The sequence below is a fragment of the Balaenoptera borealis genome, assembly GCF_965194805.1.
Source record: "Balaenoptera borealis genome assembly, chromosome: 2".
Classification (NCBI taxonomy): domain Eukaryota; kingdom Metazoa; phylum Chordata; class Mammalia; order Artiodactyla; family Balaenopteridae; genus Balaenoptera; species Balaenoptera borealis.
This window is the reverse complement of record NC_138867.1, coordinates 90,005,581-90,030,856: the sequence shown is the minus strand read 5'-3', so window position 1 is coordinate 90,030,856 and position 25,276 is coordinate 90,005,581. Positions and strand designations below refer to the sequence as shown.

Genomic DNA, 25,276 nt, shown 5'->3' with positions numbered 1-25,276 from the left:
CACTTTAAGAACAACTCTCCAACTATTAACAAAAAGACATGCCATAGATTGGGAGAAAATATTTGCAAAACACAGATCTGATAAAGGACCACTATCCAAAATTTACAATGAACTTTTTATCGAGCAAGGGTTTACTGCCTGACACACACAGAAGCCAGTACTATGTCACTGGCTTTTCAGAAAAGAAAAAGCTTTATTGCAAGGTCAGCCTGAAAGGAGACTGGGGGCTCTCAAATCTATCTTCGCAATCCAGGATTCAGGGTGAAATTTAAGGGGTTATGGGGAACAGATTGGTATGTGCAAACGCTGGTAAGGCAGGTTTCAACTGAAGGGCTTTGGAACTTGGACATTTATGGTAAGATACGGTAAAGGGGTTTCAGCACTGGATATTCCTGGACAGTAGACCCTTTGCTTCTGAAAGGGTTCCAGTGTTCAGGTTCCAGTCATGTCCCAGGTCCTTTGGTTCTGTCACAGGGGAGGGGAGGTAGAGACTTTGAGGTCAAAATTTTCTCCTCTGCCTATGCTCAGCTGCATGACTTGTGGTTTTGTTCTGTCATCTCTGAAAAACAACTAAGTATCTTGTAATCAACAGAGTAGGTCCAGTTTGGGCTGGTCCTGTGGTTACAAACTCTTACAGTTCAATAATAAGGCAAACAACTCAATTTAAAAGTGGACAAAAGATATGAACAGATAATTTGTATTAATCATTTTATTTATTTATTAAAATAAATTTGGGAGTATAGTTAATTTATAATGTTGTATTAGTTTCAGGTGTACAGCAGAGTGAATCAGTTATACATATACATATATTTGAGGCAGGAGATAGATGGGCCTCTGGCTGAACAGCTGGAATTTGTCCCCTGCGGACAGATACTCCAAGATGAAGAGGAGGAGGAGCTAAGCCCTTCCCAGATAAGAGACCACATTTCTCATTCTCAAGGTCAGGGAGACCTTCCTGACTACACATGTATAGAAAGGCTCCTTGAAGGTCAAAAAGGGAGGGGGTGCCACACCATAGTAGGTGATGTCAACCTACCCATAGACCTCTTCGCTAAAATCCATCTTGGCCAAGAGATGCATGTGCACACATGGGAGGACCCTGAGATAAACCAAATATGAACTCAGAACCAGGCAAAGCAAGATGATTAGCCAAAGGAAACCCAGAAAAAATGCCCCATATAAGTGATTCAAACTACCACGAGGGCAGGACTCTCCCTCTGAGTCCTCCCGTGTGTCTATCCACATGTACTCTTTTTCCTCCTAATAAACGCTTTACTTATTTCACTACTTTCCGCCTTTATGGGAGTTCATTTCTGCAAGGCTGTATGGGCCAGGGCCTTGTCACTGGCTACTGGTCTAGTGGTTAGGATTCAGTGCTCTCACTGCTGTGGCCTGACTTCAGTCTGGGAACCGAAATCCTGCTTCAAGCAGGATTGGGAACTGAATGGGAACCAGTTGGGAACTGAAATCCTGCTTCAAGGCCCTGCAAGCTGAGGCCACCCAAGATCATATTCACTCTTTTTTATGTATTAATTGTTAAAAAAAAATTTTTTTTTGTATTTTATGATGTTTTGACATCTTACAAAGCTTGCTGGCTGGGGAAAGACTGCCCCTCCCAGGAATAGCCAATTCTAGAGAGAGCAAAGACTGAGCTGGGAGCACTTCTTTTACAGACAAACCAACCAATCCCAAATCTATAACCCCAACCACCTCCTTGTCTTACTCTCACACACCAAGCCAGTATTTTCCTGCTTTATATCATCCTAGGGCCAGGTACCAGACAACTAGAGACCATCCTATAGCCCAAATCCCACTAAAATTACTCAAACTAGCTAATCCTCAACTTTTTTTGCCCATGGAAACCCCAGTAAAGATGCTTCCTCTTCCCTTTCCTCTTACCAATCTCAAATGGAGGGGAGGGAGAAGGGGATAGATCTAGTGGGTAGAACTAGGGCTACTCTTTGGGAAAATTGCAAAGTACATGTGTGTGTTTGGATTCCTCAGCAACCTTTTTGTGCTGTCCCCAAATTTGCCAAGGCCTCGCACCTCTCCCTGTCCTCTTGTTTTCCCTACAGGAACCAAGTGCCCCTCTCAGTTCTCTAGGGCAATTGTCTTCAAACATTTTTGTTCACTTATCCCTTAAAATAAGTATGAAAATCTGTGTACCTTGCTGCTTATTTTTAAAGTCACTAAAATTTTATCATACATTTAAATAAGCTAGTTTCTTGTTAATAGAGGAGACAAAATATTAAATATTTTGTAAGATAAAATAGGATGATTGATTATAATTGGAATCAATATTTCAAGATAAAATTTGATGAAATAGGTCTCAACTACCTCGCTGAATAAGCATAGTCCACCTAAAGAAGTGATGTTGTATTTTTATCTGTGGGTTTTATCCAATGTATGTCAACATTTTGGTAGCCTCACAAACCATTCCATTTGCATTTAAAGGAATAAGCATCATTATCTATGCTTCCTACCGTGTTGTGAATTTAGTGTCCCAACACGGGCCAAACACCCTATTTCTCAGGCCAAACTTCACCTTTAACAGAAATGTATGTAAGATCCCATGCCTCAATTAATCATTGCAAGAGGGTTCCTTGAAAGAAAAGCTTTGATATTTGTTTGGCTCCTCAGAGGTACTTACATCCCAGAGGCAAGCACTGTGAAGAGATTTGGATTAGGGGTGGGAGACAGGTATGCCATTCTCATACCACTGGGGACTCAAATATTTCAGGCAGAGCAATTTGAGGAAAAGATACATAAGGATGTTGACATCACTTTAAACTATTCATGTAAGTGCACATTTCGGAAAGTTTTCAGGTATCACCATGGGTGTGCATACCTATTGTTATCTTTTAAAACTTAACTCTATTTTAAACCTTATATTAATGGACTAAAAGGATTCATCCTGTTTAAAGAAACTTCAGGTATCATGGAGCTGGTAGTAAAAGTATTTTGGAATGTGCTAGTACTTGCCCATTGCCCTGGAAATTGCTCATTAATGGTTATCATCCTTTGCCTGTACATAAGATGCACTCTGGTTTTAGATTCTTGAGAAAAATCCACATTTAAATCTTTATTTCTGGATATACTTTCTATTTTGTTTCTGAGCTATTAAAATGTAGGTGCCTTTTTCAGATTACTGACAAAAGCTATTTTTTCCTTCTCTATCTTGCATATAATCTTATTTCTTTCTGATCATAAAGACTTGAGATTGTATTCACTTAAGATTTCAGTACATTTTCATATATATGTTTGTCTTTTTTTTAATTTTTAAATTTTTTAATTTTTGGCTGTGTTGGGTCTTCGTTGCTGTGTGCTGCTTTCTCTAGTTGCGGTGCGCAGGCTTCTCATTGCGGTGGCTTCTCTTGTTGCGGAGCATGGGCTCTAGGCACGCGGGCTTCAGTAGTTGTTTCATGCAGGCTCAGTAGATGTGGCTCACGGGCTCTAGAGTGCAGGCTCAGTAGTTGTGGCACATGGGCTTAGTTGCTCCACGGCATGTAGGATCTTCCTGGACCAGTGCTCGAACCCGTGTCCCCTGCATTGGCAGGAGTATTCTTAACAACTGCGCCACCAGGGAAGTCCTGTCTTCTTCTTCTTTTTTATTTTTAATTTTATTGGAGTATAGTTGATTTACAATGTTGTGTGTTTGTCTTAAATATATAAATGAATGCATTACTTGAGAGAGTTCAAATGGGATTAATTTTTTTCCTTCTGCCACAAGTTCTCATTTCCTCTTTCTGTAGCCTAGAAATAAAAACCCAACTTTGTAGTAGTTATGGTTTAGATAGAGGTTGGCAAACTATAATCAATGGGCCAAATCAGACCCAACGCATGTTTTGTATGGCCCATGAGCTAAGAATGGTTTTGTAAAATTTTTACATTTTTAAATTGTTGAAAAAAATCAGAAGAAAAATAATACTGAGCTGGCCAAAAAGTTCATTCGTCTTTTTTCCGTAAGATGGCTCTAGTAGCACTTAGCTGTCTTTAACTTCATTCGAAACAATTTTGTTAGATTGTATTGTGCCAGCGGTCATATCAGCGTGCATTTAAAAAAAACTTATCAGGGGCTTCCCTGGTGGCGTAGTGGTTGAGAATCTGCCTGCTAATGCAGGGGACACAGGTTCGAGCCCTGGTCTGGGAAGATCCCACATGCCGCAGAGCAACTGGGCCCATGAGCCACAACTGCTGAGCCTGCGCGTCTGGAGCCTGTGCTCTGCAACAAGAGAGGCCGCGATAGTGAGAGGCCCGCACACCACGATGAAGAGTGGCCCCCACTTGCCGCAACTAGAGAAAGCCCTCGCACGGAAACGAAGACCCAACACAGCTAAAAATAAATAAATTAATTAATTAAAAAAAAAAACTTATCAAAACTGGTGAATTTTTGAGTAGCCATTTTAACATTGAAGATGGAAGAAAACAGCAACATGTTCAGCATATTATGCTTTATTATTTCAAGAAAGGTAAAAACGCAACTGAAATGCACGAAAAGATTTGTGCAGTGTTTGGAGAAGGTGCTGTGACTGATCGAACGTGTCAAAAGTGGTTTGCGAAGTTTCATGTTGGAGATTTCTCACTGGATGATGCTCTACGGTCGGGTAGACCAGCTGAAGTTGATAGCGATCAAATTGAGACATTAACTGAGAACAATCAAAGTTATACCACGTGGGAGATAGCCGACATACTCAAAATATCCAAATCAAGCATTGAAAATCATTTGCACCAGCTTGGTTATGTTAATCGCTTTGATGTTTGGGTTCCACATAAGTAAAGTGAAAAAAACCTTCTTGACTGTATTTCTGCATGCGATTCTCTACTTAAATTAAACGTAATGAAAATGTTTAGTTTTTAAAACAAATTTTGATGGTGATGAAAAGTGGATACTGTACAACAATATGGGATGGAAGAGATTGTGGGGCAAGCGAAATGAACCACCACCACCAACCAGGCCAAAGGCCGGTCTTCATCCAAAGGTGATGTTGTGTATATGGTGGGATTGGAAGGGAGTCCTCTATTATGAGCTCCGTCCGGAAAACCAAAAGATTAATTCCAACAAGTACTGCTTCCAATTAGACCAACTGAAAACAGCACTCGATGAAAAGCATCCAAAATTAGTCAACAGAAAACGCATAATCTTTCATCAGGATACTGCAAGACCGCATGTTTCTTTGATGACCAGGCAAAAACTGTTACAGCTTGGCTGGAAAGTTCATCTGCCGTATTCACCAGATGTTGCACCTTTGGATTCCCATTTATTTAGGTCTTTACAAAATTCTCTTAATGGAAAAAATTTCAATTCCTTGCAAGACTGTAAAAGGCACCTGGAAGAGTTGTTTGCTCAAAAAGATTAAAAATTTGGGGAGGATGGAATTATGCAGCTGCCTGAAAAATGGCAGAAGGTAGTGGAACAAAACGGTGAATATGTTGTTCAATAAAGTTGTTGGTGAAAATTGGGGCTTTTATTTTTACTTGAAAACGGAAGGAACTTTTTGGCCAACCCAATATTTTATGAAAGAAAAATTACAGGAAATTCAAATTTCAGTGTTCATTAATAAAGTTTTATTGGAACACAGTCATATTCTTTTGGCCACAGCTGCTTATGCACTACAATGGCAAGGTTGAGTAGTTGCAACAAAAACTGCATAGACTGAAATGTTGAAAATATTTACTATCCGGTCCTGTACAGATGTTTGTGATCTCTGCATCAGTTAATTATCATACAATTAAAAGTATGCTCCAGAGTCAAAATAAAGTAGTGTACAGACTGAGTTGACTTTTCACATTGTTTTTTAAACACCGGAAAGACACATTTTGAAATAGAATTCTGTCTAGCGGCTTTCCATGTCATTCAGAATGAAATCCAAAGTCGTTATCATGGTCAAGGTCATTCTTGATATTGCCCCTCCCTACCTCTGTAACTTCTGCTACACTTTGCCTTCAGTCAATCTGATTCAGTTACACTGGCTCTTTGCTGTTGTGGGACTCCTACCTCAGGGCCTTTGCACTTACTTGACCACCCCCACCCCCACATACACACCCACAGATATCATGTAACCTACTTGCTCATTGCATTTTTCACTCTGTTCAAATGTTAACCTCACCAAGAAGCTTTCCTTAACCATCTTATCTAAAATAGCCCCCAGCCCCCAACACACATACTCCATTTGCTAAAAATGTAAATCCCCTGAGAGCAGATACTTTAAGACAGTTTTATTCAACTCTGCATCTTAGAAGTGCTGGCTCAGAGTAGATGCTCAAGAGTATTTGTTGATGGAATGAATATATGATCCCCTGAAATGGATGTGTGAGTTACTACATCAAAGAGAGATTCACATCTAAAATGCTGCAAGTTCCACTTGACAAAACAAATGCAAGTACGCATAGACTATCCTGCTTCATTAATGTAAGGATTTAGGGCAGAAAAAACAAAAAGTAAAACCAGAGAACTCAAGATATTGGCGGATAAAATGGAACCGCTGTGGGTCAGACTTCGTAAACTTGCGCTAGATGTGGACACTCACCCAGAAGCTAGTCGCAGAGTCAGTGGTAAACCAAAGAGGAGGCGCCAGCAAGCTGGGCTGGAGCAGAACAGCAGTGATCATGAACCTGCAGGCCGGTGTGCTAGGGTCTCTCATAATTGTTCATTAGCCATGTAAGTGGCCTGTGGTGTGGACTTTTTTACACGTAAGAATATTGACTCCCAGAGAAGTAATTTGCCTTAACTTTCACTTTATGCAACTGAGCTAGTGGATTCTATAAGTTTTAGGATTACCAAATGGAAAACCAATACGTGGGTGGTGGTTTGCAATATGAAAGTATGCCTTATTTGAATTCTTTGAAGCATAAAATGCTGACATAGTTTTTCCTAACAATTCGCTATGGGAAATAAGACAGGGAAATGAGTGGGAGTTGTCCAAAACTGAAAGTTGGCCTGGAGATAGAATGCAAATGGAGGAGATAAATGAGAAGTGTGAAGAGTTGATCTCTTAAGACAGTGGTAGAATCCACCTTACTTAGCATCTTTATAAATGATCTGGAGGAGGCTCTATCAGAGAATTATTGGGTTTAAGTTGACTTTTCTGTTGTTTAGCAGGAAGGGTTTAGATAAGAGATAGCAGTCATTGACATGTTAATGAATCCTATCTCCACCTGCTGGATCTGAACAGCTGACTTTGGCCGATAAAATGCACTCTTACCACCCGAAAGAGGTGTGTGGGGGTGTGTGTGTGTGTGTGTGTTCATGCGTGCCGCCTTGGGAGTCTTGGGGGAAGTACCCACTGACTGAAGTACTGACTGAAGATGGAATATAAATGGGAATTTTTGAAGACCAGGAGCCTGAGTCAGTTTGGGGTTTAAAAAGTAATATTTTTCTAAGAAGTAACTGAAATCTCCCCTAAGAAATGCTGATGCCACCACCAACAGCCACCAGAAACCCAAAACACCTTTCCCTACTCTTCTGTAAAAGAGTGGGGTTGATACAGTTGCAGTACTGTGTATTTTTTCTGATTGTTACTAGTGAAAATGGGATTTTTGAAGGGCAGCTAAATTCACTGGAAAGGTATGGGTAGGAGATGTCTGAGAGATCATGAAAATACTAGGTTGAGAAGAAAGAGGAATATAGGGTGAGAAGAGTGATTTTTGTCTGGTCTTTTTTTTTGCCAGTCAAGACATGCTAAGGTTTGCATATCTACTGCTGGTTTCCCTGGGTGTAACTGAAGACTTCACCTAACCTGGATTCAGATTACCTTTGCAGAATCATCTTCCGTTCCAGCCTCAGACCACCACCAAGCAGCACTGAAGTGCACCTTACTACCACATGTTAATTGTTGTCATTATCATATCATTCTTTAAAAACCCATTCAGCTGCCCTATTCTGTGAAGCCTTCCCAAAAGGCCTCTGCACCTCCTGCCCTGAGATTAGCTGATCCTTTTTTTCTGGCCTTCCAAAGGACTTGTCTTACTCCTGCCCTTAGCACTTCTTTTATTGTCTCATTTCATAGCTAATTGTTTATTCCTCCCCGCCCCCCCATCATTAGCTTCTCAAGCGAGGGAATCTTGTTACATCCAACTTCAAAATTTGCTATGTATCTTCTTAAGATTTCTATCAGATGTATAAAGAAAGTACACATATTTTCAATGTTTTTCTAAGATATAGCTGATTTCTTACAGGGTCAGAAGAAAGTGAGTGTAAAATGATAAAAATGTGTTGTCCTATGCTTTGACATATACCTTTGGTTTCCTCAAAATGTTCTTAGAAACTCAGCTCGGAGAAAGGAAAATGAGAACTTGAATTCTAGCTGTTTGGAGACAGTAAATCATAAAAGTAGGGATTGAAGAGATGATGAGATGAACACAAATTTTTATTGATTGTTTTCTCCCCAAAGTGAGAATAGTAAGAACCTTGTCCAAGATACCACCTGTCATCGCATCACTTCTTTGTTTTCTTGTATTTTCTTAATTAACAAAATCAGTTCCATAATTTTCCTCACAGAGTTTTTCTCTAAGCCATTGTTAAAAAATTTTTACTGATGCTTGTTAAAGATAGTTAGGCAGACTTTATTTAGTACCATTGTGTTAGGTATAGGGACCACTGCAGTGGGATTTTTACGGTGGGAGAGAGAGAATGTGTTCAAATCTGAATACATCATGGGCAAGTGGGAAATTTATAGCCAAGGAGCAGGGTGAGGGGTCAGTGGATGGCAAATTACTAAGAGAAAACATCAGGGATCAGGAGGATTCTGGCAAAAAACTGACCTAACAGGATTCTTGCTGAAGACAGGTGAGAGTAAACAGACATCACCTGGGGGATGGTGGGGGATGGTGGAGGGGATGAGCGACCTGATCAGATATCCAGGGTGATCAGATATCTAGGGTGAAGGGCTCTGGTTAAAATGACTTAGCAGGGTTCTTTCTAAAATTAGATTTTTACAGGGAAGTTCATGGATGGACCTCGGAAAAGGTTCAGGAGCCTGACTAAAGTTTGCTCAAGCAAAGAATCTTTGTCATCATTATTTGCGGGAGAAAATATTTCAGTAACTTAAAATAGACATGTGTAGTAAGTTTCAATAAATTCCACAATGTTAAAAATTGCATGAGATGGAAGAAATGTGAAAATAAAAATAATATTAAAGACTGTAACATTAGAGCTTTAACTATTTCAACTCTCCTTCATAAAAATAGGAAACATTACCAAATTTAAATGATCTAAATCACTGCATTGAAGTATCCACTTTTAGGTAAATAAAAGACTTCATAACAATTCTCCCACTTTTTGCAACATGGAAAACATATTACTCACAACATTTTGTCACCACAGGTTGACTTACATAAACAAAATGATTTTAAATGACCAGAACTTAGTCGTTTACCCAATGATTATTGTCCCCTTCAAAAAACAGACAGTTACAGATTTTTAAACATGCCACTTATACAAGACCCACCTGCATATCCAGGCTGTTGCTGACCACCACCCCCCCCACTTCACTTTCCTGACCACTGGAGCTCATAGGACCTTTGCTATGAGCTTGTCTATGAAGTCAGAAATTCTGCAGATCAAGAACAGCCAGGGGTCTTCCCTGGTGGTGCAGTGGTTAAGAATCCGCCTGCCAATGCAGGGGACACAGGTTCAAGCCCTGGTCCGGGAAGATCCCACATGCCGCGGAGCAACTAAACCCATGCGCCACAACTACTGAGCCTGCGCTCTAGAGCCCACGAGCCACAACTACTGAAGCCCACGCACCTAGAGCCCATGCTCTGCAACAAGAGAAGCCACAACAATGAGAAGCCTGTGCACCGCAACGAAGAGTAGCCCCCGCTCGCCACAACTGGAGAAAGCCTGCGCAGCAACGAAGATGCAACGCAACCAAAAATAAATAAATAAAAATAATTTTTAAAAGTTCCCTTTAAAAAAAAAAAAAGAGAACAGCCAGGGGTTGGGCCGCCTAAGTGCTTGCCCCACATCAAAAACTTGTTCTCTGTAAATTGTCTAAAGAATTTTTACTTTACTTTGATATCCATTAAAAATACCTTCAATTAGAGATCTCATTTAGGACAAGAAGCATCTTTACTGTTGTTACTGTTAGCATACCCACGCCTTTGGGCAGATAAGGTGTAAAGGGCTGAGAGCTTCTTATTATAAATTATTGTAAATTAGTGCTTTTTCTCAAAGTTAATGGAGATGAAGTAGATGGAGCCAAAGGTGAATGGACTTGTGATGAGGGAGGGGAAAGATAGAGAAGGGAAAGGGCAGGTCTCACTAGGCTGCCTTTGTGAGGATGGGGGGAAGGGACATGCTGAGAGGTGGGAGAAAATTGTGTCAGGAAAAATTGTGGAAGACTTTGAAAAGTGGGAAAAAAGATTACTGGGTGTTCTATGGAAGGTTAGGTGTTATCCAGCCCAAGCTCCCTGGTTATCCACATCTTTCATTGTCTCAGAGCTATCTTATCACTGTTAGCTTCAGGAAACAGAGAGTAATATGGTGGGGTTCAGGACACACTGTCCTAAAATACGGCACTTTGGAATATTGAATATTTGAAGCTGCAGGAGTTTGAGAAAACAACAGAAGCAAGAAGGTGTCTCTGACTTTCCCTTCCCCACCCCACCTCCCTGCCCTTCTCCCCTGAAGCAGTCATAAGACCCTCATGTGGGAGGTGCCCTTCGATACCCAGAAGAAAGGGTCATCCTTATCTCCAAGATGAAAGAACACCAAGAAGAATCCAAGCAGGTCTTGTGAAATTTCTCCAGTTTACTACACTTACCTCATACCCTTTGTCTTACTGTCTTTCTCCATGACTGTCCACTCTTTATCAGACCTAGCGTAAAAACAATCAGGTTTAACCATTTCTTTAGGTCTTCATTTCCTTATGAAGGCTCTTATGTCTGGTAAAACTTAAATAAACTCATATGCTTCTCTCCTGTTCATCTGTCTTTGTTGGTTTAATTTTCAGACCCAGCCAAGGACTCTGAGTGTCAAGGAAAATTTTTTCATCTCCCACAAATACAAATAATTCTTGTCCATAGAAACACAAATACATTTTTGTTAGTGGGATGTAATTGATTACTGTCCTGGCAATATTGACCACTTTGGCATCTGTTACTGAATTCATTTCAGCCTATCTGATTGCCTGTATCTTTATCTGCCCTTTGACTTCTCCTCTGACCTGATTTTTAACCTTCCTGATTCCCCCGTTAAATACCACGTTTTTAAAAAATCTTTGACATACATTCATTTTACATTTGATTGACAGCTATGATTTTCCTTTTTTAAAAATTTAAATTTTAACAATTTAAAACACCATCCTCCCAAGATGCCCAGTGGCTTCACCTGACAGAGCCAGGGAACATGCACCGTGGAGAAGTACACCTCAGAGGGAGCCCCAGTACCTCAGCTGGGGCGAATACCAAGCAATACCAGGACTTTAATTTTGTTGACTTTTCCTCCCATTGGCACACACTCATATAGATCACTGAGTTTTTCTGTTCCTTTGTTTAGTCTTGACCTATGGCCGAAGCTGTAGAACTGGAGTTGTAAGTATTCAATGTGTCTATATATATATGTGTTTATAATTCAGAAAGGCCTTTACCTCTTGGTTTGTAACTGTAAAAGGTTTTCCTATCTTTGGAGAATATTAATATACTAGTTAATAAAGTTTCTTAAACAACTCTCTTCTGATTGGTTTATAGACAGCTAAGAATTTACATAAATTGTATATTTCTAGGTTTCCAGAAAATAAGGAAGTCAAACATCTAATACTTTAAAAGTGTTGCACTTAAAAATAAATCTATCCTACAGAATGAGCTAAATCAAACATTTTAAGAATTCAAATTTACATAATTTATGTGAACCTTAGATAAATGAGAATAGTTAAATAATTTTCATTCAAAAAAAAAGAGAACTCTGTCTTCTCTTTGATTTATCAGTGTTAAGTATAATATAAATGTATGTCATGGAATAAAAACTTTTCCTTTGCATTGTTAGGTTCAGGATTTGGGTGCCTTCAAATTAAATTGACAAAAGACAGATTAGCAAGAGAAATGATAGATTTTATTTATTTATTTTTGGCTGCGTTGGGTCTCGAGTGCGGGCTTTCTCTAGTTGAGGTGAGGGGCGGGGGAGCTACTCTTCATTGTTTTGGCTTCTCTTGTTGCAGAGCATGGGCTCTAGGCCCTTGGGCTTCAGTGGTTATGGCACGCAGGCTCAGTAGTTGTGGCGCACGGGCTTAGTTGCTCCACAGCATGTGGGATCTTCCCGGACCAGGGCTTGAACCCGTGTCCCCTGCATTGGCAGCCGGATTCTTAGCCACCGCGCCACCAGGGAAGCCCCAAGAAAAGACAGATTTTTATGCATGTACCTACGTATATATAACTGAGAATTTCACAGAAAAATGTGACTCAAAGGGGCGATTAGAATTTGAGGCTTATATACCATCTTAATAGGGACAGGAGCAAAAACAGAAGGGCATTTATGGGAAAACAAATGATTTTTTGGTTAGATAAATGGGCCATAGAAAGGAGACAGAGTTTTGTCCCCATGTCTGTTTAGGTGGGGTGTAGAGTCTTCTCATTTCTGGTGATGGGTCAATCTTCCCTGGTTGCTCCCAGGGAGGGGAGTTATAACAACTAAATTCTTTTGAGTTCTTTGGAAGGCTCTGCTTTTAGGCAGATAAGGGATTTCAAGAACTCAAATGCCTTCTGTTCAAAATAACTTTTGTGCCACAGTGACATATTCTGGACCCCTTCACATACCTTTTATTTTACTTGGATTTGTTTTTCGTAAGCTATAGGTTTATTGATCAAATAAATTGACATTACTCTTACATAATGTTTAGGACTGTGGAAAATGTAAATTTTGTTCAATTAATTTGAGTTATTATTCTGACAAACTTTTTTTTGATAGTTGCTTTTATTTTATTTTATTTATTTTATTGAAGCATAGTAGATTTACAATATTGTGTTAGTTTTAGGTGTACAGCATAGTGATTCAGTGTTTTGCAGATTATATTCCATTATAGGTCATTATAAGATAATGCGTATAATTCCTGTGCTATAGAGTATATCCTTGCTGCTTATCTATTTTGTATGTAGTAGTGTGTATCTGTTAATCCCATACCCTTAATTTGTCCCTCCTCCCTTTCTTCTCCCCTTGGTAACCACAAGTTTGTTTTCTATATCTGTGAGTCTGTTTCTGTTTTGTATATGTATTCATTTGTATTATTTTTTATTTTATTTTATTTTTTTAACATCTTTACTGAAGTATAATTGCTTTACAATGGTGTATTAGTTTCTGCTGTATAACAAAGTGAATCAGCTATACGTATACATATATCCCCATATCCCCTCCCTCTTGCGTCTCCCTCCCTCCCACCCTCCCTATCCACACCTCCAGGTGGTCACAAAGCACGGAGCTGATCTCCCTGTGCTATGCGGCTGCTTCCCACTAGTGTATTATTTTTTAGATTCCACAAATAAGTGACATGATATAATATTTGTCTTTCCCTGCCTGACATTTCACTAAGCATAATATTCTCTAGGTCCATCCATGTTGCGGCAAATGGTAGTTTTTTATTCTTTTTTTATGGTTGAGTACTATATATATATATATATATATATATATATATATATATATATATATATATACACACACACACACACCACATCTTCTTAGTATAATCATCTGTTGATAAGGCACTTAGGTTGCTTCCATGTCTTGGTATTCCAACAAACTTTTAATTTCAACAGCAGTTATGTTTTGTTATGTCAGCTTTAAGTATGTCAGCTTTAAGATAATTTTCAGAATCTGTAGTTAATTTAAAACCTTGGATTGTTATTAAATTAAATGAATTAATAGATAATCATTGAATATCAGGATAATTCTGGGTAAATTAGAATACTGAACCACTGATTAAGAAACAAAGTTTGAGATTTATCAACTTTTCATCTTATTTTATATGCTACAGAAAGGCTATATCTTTCAGTCATGTTAATGAGCGTGCTCATTTTTGCCATCTTAAGAGGTGTAAAAGAGATGTGCATTGCTGTAGAAAGTTGTATAAAATGTGTTCACAGGCTAGTTTGCTCAAGTGCTTGTGTATGACATACAATTCAATAATGCATCCCTGTTGGGAAGAAAACTTTTCCTTTATCCACTTAGGTTCAATTCATTGTAGGTTTGTGAATTAACTGACAAGCAGAAGAAAAGACAAGGTTTATTTACACCCATGCTCACAGAAGTCACTAAGTAATGAGTAACTCACTGCCTAGCCAGAGGTAAAAGTTTATATACCAACTTAACAAAAAAGAAGCATGTTTAGGGCTTCACTGGAAAGTTGTATTGGATGTCATGGTGCTAGTGAGCATCCGAATTTGCACTTCCTGGTGCTAAGGGTCAGTCTCCTTCCAAACAGGAAAATCTCTCACAAATGGGTCAATGGCAGTTGTATTTTCAGGTGTATCTGCTTAAGTTTAGATAATGTTTCTTTCTGTGGCAGCTGATTGTTCAGGTGTTTTAAGCTTAAAGAAATTTTAATTCCTTCACCCCCATGCCATCATTTTTCTCTGTGAAATAGCAGGTAATTACTTTGGTTGTTTTTTTCTTTTTTTGATTTTGATTCTTTTCCAAGCTATTTTATTTTTTTTAATTTTAAAATTATCTTTTATTGGAGTATAGTTGCTTTACAATGTTGTGTTAGTTTCTGCTGTACAACAAAGTGAATCAGCTATATGTATACATATATCCCCTCTTTTTTGGATTTCCTTCCTATTTAAGTCACCACAGAGCATTGAGTAGAGTTCCCTGTGCTATACAGTAAGTTCTCATTAGTTACCTATTTTATACACAGTAGTGTATATATGTTGATCCCAATCACCCAATTCATCCCACCCACCCAATAACTTTGTTAAAAGTTATAATTATTAGGGGTAGTTGAGACCATAATAGGAGCAAGAATGACAGAGAAATAAAATTGTGCATTTTTTTTTCAAAAAAAAAGAGTAGGGTTTTTTCCTTTAAAATAAAATAATTTTTTTATTCTCTGGGCTCCTTTACATTTAAAAATTATTGAGGACTCCGAAGAGCTTTTGTTTGTATGAGAAATATAAAAAATATTTATATTTTGATCATTGGAAAGCAGCAATATCAAAGGAACCCATTGCATATTAAAATAATAACATATTTTTATGAACAATATATTTTCTAAAACCAAAAAAAATGGCAATAGCATTGTTTTATGTTTTTGGAAATCTCTCAAATGTCTGGCTTACCAGAAAAAAGCTGGAGTCTCATATCTACTTCTGCATGTAATCTGTTGTAATATTACACATCCCATAGCTTCTGTACTGTACACTTGTGAGAAAATGAGAATGAAAAAGGCAAATAACATTTTAATATTACTATGAGAATAGTTTTTACTTCATGCATCCCCTGAAAGAGCTTTAGGGCTCTGTCCTTGCTATAGACTGAATGCTTGTGTCCCCCTGAAAATTCATATGTTGAACCTAATCCCCAATATGTTGGTATTATGAGGTGGAGCTTTTTGGAGGTACTTAGGTCAGGAGGGCAGAGCCTTCCTGAATGAGACTAGCGTTCTTACAAAATAGACTCCAGAGAGCTCTCTTGCCAGCTTCCAATCATGAGAGGACGCAATGAGACTCAGCCATCTATGAGTCAAGAAGCGGGGCTCTCACCAGACACTGATTCTGCCAGGACCTTGATCTTGGACTTCTTAGCCTGCAGATTTGTGAGAAATAAATGTTTATATTTTAAGCTGCCCCGTATATGGTATTTTGTTATAGCAGCCTGTAGACAGAAATAAACAATAAACCAGTCTATAATAGGAATAGAAAAGAGTTTTATTTGAGCCAAACTGAGGACTGTAGCCTGAGAGACAGATTCAAGGAGCTTTTGCACTGTGTTCCTCTGGACTACAAAACAGGGGATGCTTATAAAGACAAAACCCACAGAATTACATAAGTTGTTTGTCAAGAGTTAGGATTGGAGCTGACAGGAAGTTAAGGTGCTTGTTAAGCAAGGGTCCAAAATGGTTGCCTAGTTACAAGGGGAGACATTGAGACTGTAAGATTGCAGCTGGCAGCTGCTAGCAGATATTGTTTTGAGAATGGCTGATGGTGTCCTTGAGACTGATGCAGTTTAGAAAATTCAAGTTCTCAGTGATTCAGGAATGTGTCTGAAACCACACTCACAATGGCCACCTGGCTCCATTTTGAATGCCTGAACCATAGTTACTCCATTTTGATTTTTAATTGCATTCTTTTCTTCAATGGTTAAAGCAGATATAGGCCATAAACAGGCTGTTTGAGTTAGCATAAAGTTCAAGCCAAATCTCACATGAGCCAGAATGACTTCCCCATACCTGAATATGTGAAAATTTCTCCCATCAAGCCCAAATGGATTAATACAGTCTTTAAGAAAAGGGTCAGTTTATTCCAGAATATAAAATAGTGTAATGGAGAAAACTTGGAAAGTGAATTTTATTTTCTTTGGTTTTATAATACCTGAGCTTGAAAAGAGGCTGTAAGATATGTTAAATTTTAGCAAAGATTATTGTGTTTTAATGGCTTACTTCCTTGGTTCACTGATTAATAACCTTCAATTGTAATATGAAAGCTCATTCTTTACCTTTTGGGTTATCTGCCTACACAGCAGACATTCTGTGGCTTATCAGAATAATTTTGTTTATTTAAGAAAAAAAAAGAACAAAGTCTTCTTACTTTTGAAAGAACTAAGGTTCTTTACATTCATGTTACCTTATATATTTACTTTTAAAATCTTTTATTGTCATTTTGATTAAATAAGTAACCAAGTATTGTTGCTCAGTAACCCATGATCCTACCTTCATGAAGTGTCCACATATCCTCTGCCAATTCTTTGGAAATTGCCTTCCCCAAATGAGAACCCTAAATTTAGAAAAAATAAAATAAAAATTTCAGGATGTCTTTTACACCTAAAAGTGTCTTTGGATTTGCAAAAGTTTCCTGGGAAAACCACAAAGATTTGGTTCCTCACCTTATAAAAAGAGAGATGCTAAAAATAATTAGGTTTGTTTGAGATGTTCCTATTGTGAGACTTGGATGGGAAGAGTTGTCATATCAGGAGAAATGTTCACTCTTCTCTAGAATAGGTTTGTATAGACAAATATTGAGATAACTTTCAGAGTTTGTGTTCTTTATTGAATGTCCCTAGAGGTTTGCCAGTGCCCTTGCTGTCTATAATAGGATTTAACTCTCAGGAGAAATCAGACCAAAATTTATGAAATAGTATGCATTGTATCCCAATAGAGAATTTTACTTTCTTTCATTCTGATATTATTAGCCACAGTAATAAATGAACCACAGCCATTGAGTCTTTGTAATCTATCTCTATCTATCTTCCTATCTACCTATCTATCTATCCATCTACCTATCCATCTATCTATCCCTCTATCTATCCATTTATCTATCTATCCATCCCTCTATCTATCATCTATTTATCTATCTACCCATCTATTTATCTATCTATCCATCTATTTATCTATCCATCCCTCTATCTATTCATCTATTTATCTATCTACCCATCTATTTATCTATCCATCTATCTATTTATCTATCTATCCATCCCTCTATCTATTCATTTATCTATCTATCTATCTATCGATCTATCTATCATCTATCTATCTCTTGTAATCTGATGCTTGCCTGAGGACTCTGTTATAAGTTACATCCCAGAGTCTGTGTCTTCAATAAATAAGGACAGTCTTAGACACTAGTGGGAAAGGACCATAACAAGTACTTCAAACTACTGGCATTTCAAAAAACACTCTTGCCCAGGCTTCTGAGTTGATATCACTTAGATAACTTTCAGACCTTACCAACGAACTGAGTCAGAATTTCCAGAACTCTTTTTAGTCCAGAGAGCAGACTGCTGTCCAAGATCCAGCAAAGCAAAAATTAATTACAGAGGACCAAATGGAGTGAAGGGGGAAATATTATTATGGCTACTTTTTTGGAATATTGTTCAGGAACCCCCTTGTTTGGAATATTGTTGATGTTGTGTTACTGTTTCATTTTTTGGATGTATGAAGAAGCCCTTTCTCTTTCTTCTTAAGCAATCTATAACCCACACAACTTAGTAGACTGCTTTTGTGAGCTAAATTAAACATTTTTACATGGTATTTGATTCTTACTGGCTCTCCCAAATTCAGAAACTTTTACTAAGTCTTGTTGCTTTTCATGATAATGTAGTTATTTGCATACATTCAATAAGACTCTATCTGCCTTTATATCAGGATACAATTGGACAAATTACTTAGAATTTATGATTTGAGAATGATACCCTTTTAATCAGCTATGACAGGGCATTTTTATGGAAAAAGAAGGTTGATTTTACATACAGGACCAATACCTGTTAAGCCCACCTAGGAAAATTGACTTTCAGGGTCTCACACCTACAAATGATAAGAAAATGTCATTTTCTGGCAAGCCAGGAAACAACCTATTTTGAGGACCTCAGAAAGAGTGGAAGTCATCAAATTTATAGGTACTGCAGAAGAAATCTGGTGTAGAGAGGTTTGGGAACTTGATTTCTTAGCCTCAGGATAACAAATAATAGCAGCTTTTAAGATTCCAGTCCAAGATTCCTTACAAAATTTCCCAGTCAGAAGTTTATTTGTGGCCTTAATGCTTAGTGCTTCAGTTTGAATAGCAAACTCAAGGAAGCTTGTATGGTTGGTTAACACTCTTGCTCACAAATTTTCTATAAAAGCCCAGTAGTAGATATTTTTAGCTTTGTAACAGGGCCAGGATCAGGGTGCAGTAAAATGTAGCAAAGCCTTGCCAAGCCATACTGGAGCCCGAGGCAAAAGGGAAAAAGGAAAAACAGTATTACTGGTCCTGTCTTCATTTAAAATTTTGACATTTTGGTCAACTTGGGGGGCATTCTTTTGATTTTAAAAAATATGCATCAAAGTATTATTCATTCATTTATTCATTATTTAGTTTTTGGTGCTCTCTTAAATCTTGTGCCCAAGGGATGTACCTCAGTTGCCTAACCTAGTCCTGGTCTTGTTTTGTGAGCCATTCTGTGACATTTCTCAACTCTGTCACTGTAGTGAGAAAGCAGCCACAAACAATGTGTCAATGAACGAGTGTAGCTATATTCCAATGAATTTTTAATTATGGAGACTGAAATTTGATTTTCATATAATTCTTATGTCACAACAAATTATTCATCTTTTGGTGTTTTTTCAACCATTTAAAAGTGTAAAAAACATTCTTAACTTGCAGATTTTGCAAGTTAGGCTTTTGATTGGAATTTGCCTACAGGCTGTAGTTTGCTGATTCCTGCCCTTGCTTCACCTATGTAGACAATCAGGCCAAACCTAATAAAACCAGTTTTGTGTGTGTGTGATTAAGAATAATCTTTTAAATTATCATTATCACAAGGAGAGGAAACTGTAAGGAAAAATTGTGAAAGACTTTGAAATGACAAAATAAAAAATATTACTGGGCATCCCATGAAATGCTAGGTGTTTTCTAGCCCCCTCTTTGTTATGATTTGTAACTTTCATTGCCTCTGAGTAATTTTACCACTTTGTTACTTGTAGAAAACTGCTGGTAATGCAGATGACTTTTGCTGATAAAGATGCAATTAATAACTTCCCTGTGAATTTTGACCATTTTTTTGTCTGTTAACAAATTTATTTCAGTACTCTTGATTGCCTCTATTTGTGTCCTGTCTTCAGAATCTCTTTGAACTGGCTTTTTACACTTTTCTAGTTTCCTCAATAATTGAGTAAAACCATTGTTTAACACATGTCTATTTTATTTTTGTACAAGGTTCATGATTTTATCTTAAAAAATATGTCCCTTAATAATTGGTTAAGACAAATATAACATTATAAAAGTCCAGTTCCACACCTAGGAAAAATGAGAAAAGCTCTTGGATTATCCATTCAACATTTACTAATCACCAACTATGTGGCAGGGTGTTGGGGATATAAACATGAATAAGGAAGACCAATTCCTTCCTTTGATAGTTCACGATCTAGTGAACCTCCCAGTCCTTAATATTGATTCATCCATTCACTCACTCGCACACTACGAATATTTATTGAGGTCTACTCTTAGTACTACAGCTCAGTCCCATTTGGGTTGAATAAACTTTTCCAATCTGATCTCCATGTCTTACTAACATGTTTAACAATGTTGCTGTGGGAAAAATGTGTTATGTACTTCAAGCAACTTTTGTTAATTAAATAAAAACCTTAGTAACATTTCTACAGCTTTCTCAAATAGAGGAGGTAAAGGTCCTACTCTCATAATTTCTCATCACTACAAGATTAGTAACAATTTACAAACCAATTTTAAACTACTCTGTTATATTGGGAACTGCCTATATTATCCATGGACTGCAGATACTTTTCCTAATGATGCTGTTATTGTTGTGAATGTTTCTTGAAATTCTTCTTTGGAATTGCCTTCAAATGTAGAAATACACTTGAAGTGTAGAAGTACACTTGTGAATACCCCAGTGTAGAAATTCATCCATTTAAGGAGGATTTTATTTTAGGAAGAGCCAAAAGTCTTTCGGAAAGAATTTTGGTCTCATTTTACAGATATGAGACTAAGGACTGAAAATGATAAGGTTTTAGATGACCTCCTTTCTACCTTGAGTCTTTTACTACAAGAAAAGTAGAAATCATCCAAAAGCATTTTAGCATTTTAAAGTATATAAAGTATTAAGTATAGAGTACTAAATGAAGTTTCCACTTGAGTACTTCCAATTCTGCTCCCCCCACCTGATTTACCAGTGGGTGCTACTGTTAACAATATGATATGTATCAATGCCAAATTATTTAGGAGTTTATAAAGATAGATGTAAATATGCTAATCACACATATATTGTGAAAACCTAGAACTGTGGAATTCCTTGGAGGTCCAGTGGTTGGGACTCCGTGCTCTCACTGCCGAGGGCCCGGGGTTCAATCCCTGGTTGGGGGACTAGGACCCCACAAGCCGTGCGGTGCAGCCAAAAAAAAAAAAAAACCAAAAAAACCTAGAATTGTGTGATACATACTTGCCTACAGTTTTCCTTTTACTCCTAACCGTTATGGGCATTTGGTATATAATAAAGGTGATGTTATAGACCAGAGTGTTATCACTACACTTAAAAGATATTATCTGGTGAGTACAACTCATGTCCACAGATTCTTCAGCTAGTTTCAATAATGATCAGCATTTCTCATGTCTCCTTCCTGCCTTTTTTTGCAGTACCATTTGAAAGTAAGTTGTAAGTACCATGACGTTTCACCTTAAATCTTTCAGTCTATAGCTCCTTAACCAAAAATATATAATCATAATATTCTTTTAATGCCTAAGAAAATTAAAAATAATTATGTAATATTATCTAATATCCAGTCCAAATTAAAATATCCCCAATTGTACAAAAACACTTTTCTTAGTTGTTTTGTTACATTATTTTAAAGTAGAATCCATTCTAGGTTCATATATTTCATTTGGTATTTTTGTTTCTTTGGTCTCTTTAGATTTAGTTCAGATACCCCACTTTTTTTCATTTCTTTCTTCATGAAGTGAATTTTTGAAGAGTCTAGTTTAGATGTCTTATAAATTATTGTCCTATATTCCTTTCTTTAAAACTCAGGTTTATTAAGATATAATTTATACAGTGTAAAATTCATCCTTTTTAGTGGATAAAAGGATAATTCATCCTTTTAAGTGGATGAGTTTTGACAAATGCATTCAATCATATAACCACCACCATGATCAGGATATAGAATACTTCTAACTCCCCCCAAAATTCCATTCTACCTCTTTATAGTAAACCCCTCCCTTCACTGCCAGATTCTGGCAACCACTGCACTGTTTTCTGTCCCTACAGTTTTGCCTTTTGGGGAAAGTCATGTAAATGGGATCATACAAGATGTTGCCTTTTGAGTCTGACTTCTTTCACTTAGTGTAATGTGCTAGAGACTTATCCATTGTGCAGATGTACCATAGTTTATCTATTTACCAGTGGAAAATGTTTGTGTTCAGGTTTTGACAATTGTGAATAAAGCTGTTATAAACATTTACATAAAGGCTTTTGTGTAAACATATGTTTTCATTACTCTTTGGTAAACATCTAGGATTAGGATTGCTGGATCATATGGTAACTGTGTGTTTAATTTTATAAGAAACTGGCAGAATGTTTTCCAAAATGGCTATACCATTTTGCATTTCCACCATCAGTATATGAGAGTTTTAGTTGTTCTACATCCTTGCCAACACTTGCTATGTCAATCTTTTAAATTTTAGCCATTCTAGTAGGTGTGTGATGGTATCTCATTATGAGTTTAATTTGAATTGCCTTAATGAATGATGATGTGGAGGCCTATGTTTCGGGGGCAGGAAAGGATAGTTTCTGGACTGAGTGCCATTAGAAGTACCCTACCCCACCAAAACATTAAAGTCATTTCTCTATTGTCTTCTTTTTGTTCCCTCCTTTTACGCTTACTCTCTTTTGGCTTAGATTATAAACCAATCCTGGATGCTTGTCTCAGTCTAGTCAGAAGGATGCCAAAATTTTCCCAACCCTGAAATGTTTTACATGCTTGTGTGAATAAGAGTTTCTCTACCAAAGGAAGAAAATGAGTTAAAGTTAGGAATTGTTAGGTACTTCTTGAAAATTGTTATCAATGGTAGCATACACAAGTAGCTTTATCTGTCTCTTGCTCCCACTTTCTCTTTCACACACACACACCTACGCGCACCTAACACGTAGTCAAAGAACTGATGGTTTCACAGAAGATGTGTTCCATGCTCATGTTTTATTTTAGAAACTATTATTCCCCCATTAACCCACCCTTCAGAATTTCTATTCAGAGTAATCATTCTCCAATTTGATCTTAGCATATATTCCCTATAACATGTCTGAAAGGATTATTAATTTTCTTCATAGATTATTCTCCAACTTGATCTTAGCATATATTCCCTATAACATGTCTGAAAGGATTATTAATTTTCTTCATAGACTATTCTCCAAAACTCCATCTATAAGAAGAGACTATGAAGCATATCTCAGTACTGTTGAGGTGCAGTCTGGAATAGAAAGGCACAGTCAGAAACGAGACATTTAAGGGGTGATGGGAGGCTGGTTGGTAATGAAAGTTGGTGAAACAGCATGAAATAGGCAATACAATTTAAAGTAGGTTTTTAGGGTTAATTTCCTTTAGAATTAAAGTTCCTTTTGAAGTAACAAATTTTCTTGCAGTTCTTTATAGATTTTTGTTACTTGACCATGTGCTCCACATATGTTTTTAGTGAAGATTCTCACACACTTTAGTGCTCTTAAGACTTCAAAGTAAATTTTCTTCTTTTTTTTATTTATAAGAATGTGTAGCATGTTGGTCATAGGGAGATTATTATTTATCATTTCATGGTTGACATGGAAAACAGTTATATTAAGTTTAGAAATAGAGTTCCTCTAGATCCACAGCACATGAAAACAGCACCTATCACTATCTGCAGTTTTGTTACCTGTCGGTAAGTAAATGCCTTTGATTTGTAGTCCAATAAAGATTCAAATTATTCCAATTAGATTTGATTCACTGTTTAGGAATGTCAATTTTTACAAATATGGAAGAAAATATATCGATTTGTCAGGGAAAATCATTGGCAAATCAATAGGAATTGGGAAGAAGTCCTGATTCCCCATATTCTTCCCCAAGACACACACACACACACACACTTAATTCCAACATAAGATTGAAATGAATATATAAAGTGAAAGGACAATAAATCACAAAGAACAGCATGCTTCCTATAACAGTGGTTCTCAGCTTTCTGGATCTATTCCCCTGGAGGGGGCAAAAGACCCTAACACCCATATTTCTCATTCCCATTATTAGGTGAGGGTGGGAGAGGTGACTCTTAATAGCAAGTGTTGCTGAATAACCAAATTTAGAGCAGATTATGTTTATGTCTGCTTTCACAATTGGATGATAGACAATATAATTTTTAATCCCTTTACCCTAGTCTTAACATTTAAGTAGTGGGAAATAATGGACTCCAAATATGGTTGATTGACTTGCTTCACAACATACTGTAGGCATAACTGAACAAACACACAAAAAACTAAATTAAAGATAAACAAACAGTAATGTATAATTCAAAAGCAAGTAGAACAGAATTGAAACCCGAAGCTACTCAAGGTAACACAGGTGGTATACTGATAAAGTGTGTCCTTCCAGAAAGTTGAGGGAATTGATGTAATTTATGAGGTTAAAGAGAATAGTTGCTAAAATCATTTCTTCCATTGTTTTCACACTTAGGTATGACTCTATTTTTAGAGAAAAATAAAATATTTTAGAGAAGAAAAATAACTTTAAAAAGTACTTTCTCATCCCTTTCTACATCCAAAGAGAAGTATCTACTCCCTGAGTGGCGACAAAGAATAACATCTTATCACTTGGCTAAGTAGGCAACATAAAACAAGAAAATCCCATAATCCAGGGATTAATGAAGCCAGCCGTATCAGAAAGAGGATCAGAGGAGAGGTGGCAGCTACTTCACATCACCACTCCGGCCACCCTTCCTCTGTCTCCCACCTGCCCCAGGAGGGATGACACCTTGAATGGTTCTTTCAACCCCCGTAGTTTGTGGATCCTGGTTATTATTGTTTTATCTCTGGAAGGAGAGATAAAACCCATATTATAAAGGGAACAGGTTAGGAAGGGGCAACCTGATACTTGTGATCAGATTTGGGAGTGGAGCAAACAAATTTGGAGCATAGACATTTGATTATTATACTGATACCACAAATTGTCAACATTTAGAATTGTGGCTTGCCATTTCTGAGCCACTAAAAGTAAATATTATTATCTCTCTTTTGTTTATTGTGAGCACATATATAACTATTCTAAAAATTATACAATAAGAAACAAAAATGTTATTAAACTTAAGAGGGAAAAACATTAAATTGGTTAGAGAGTCACATGTAACTTAATTCTTTCTAAAGGCCCTATTTTACCAGTTGAAAATAAGAAAATACCAGTTATAATATAGGAGATAGCTGGGCACAGAATTGAGGGAATGTAAATGGTAGAACATCTTTGTGTTGTATTTATTTCATTTAAATAGAGGAAAAGATAAATAATATGTGACTCTTAAGCAAAAAGTAAAGGAAAATAAAATAAACCCCTACATTTGCCTCAATGACCACATTAACTTATACAAAAGTGGGAGAACAATGAATTCTTTGTATTAACTCTTGGTTAATTGT

The 25,276-nt window shown here is 37.2% G+C and overlaps 1 protein-coding gene across 7 annotated transcripts in view; it reads right to left on the bottom strand.

The window, feature by feature from the left end:
- Positions 1–25,276, bottom strand: part of LOC309622102 (uncharacterized protein) — an 81,494-nt gene that overhangs the window by 50,942 nt on the left and 5,276 nt on the right. For 2 of the 7 annotated variants that reach the window (XM_082378437.1, XM_082378434.1), the window contains 2 exons: positions 16,854–16,917; positions 671–15,730 (listed from right to left, as the gene is read on the bottom strand). The exons of 2 other annotated variants lie outside the window; for them this stretch is intronic. In XM_082378437.1, the coding sequence (XP_082234563.1) occupies positions 15,726–15,730; positions 16,854–16,917 (69 nt within the window). In that variant the 3' untranslated portion in view covers positions 671–15,725. 3 more of the 7 variants (XM_082378433.1, XM_082378444.1, XM_082378438.1) reach the window with 2 other exon arrangements.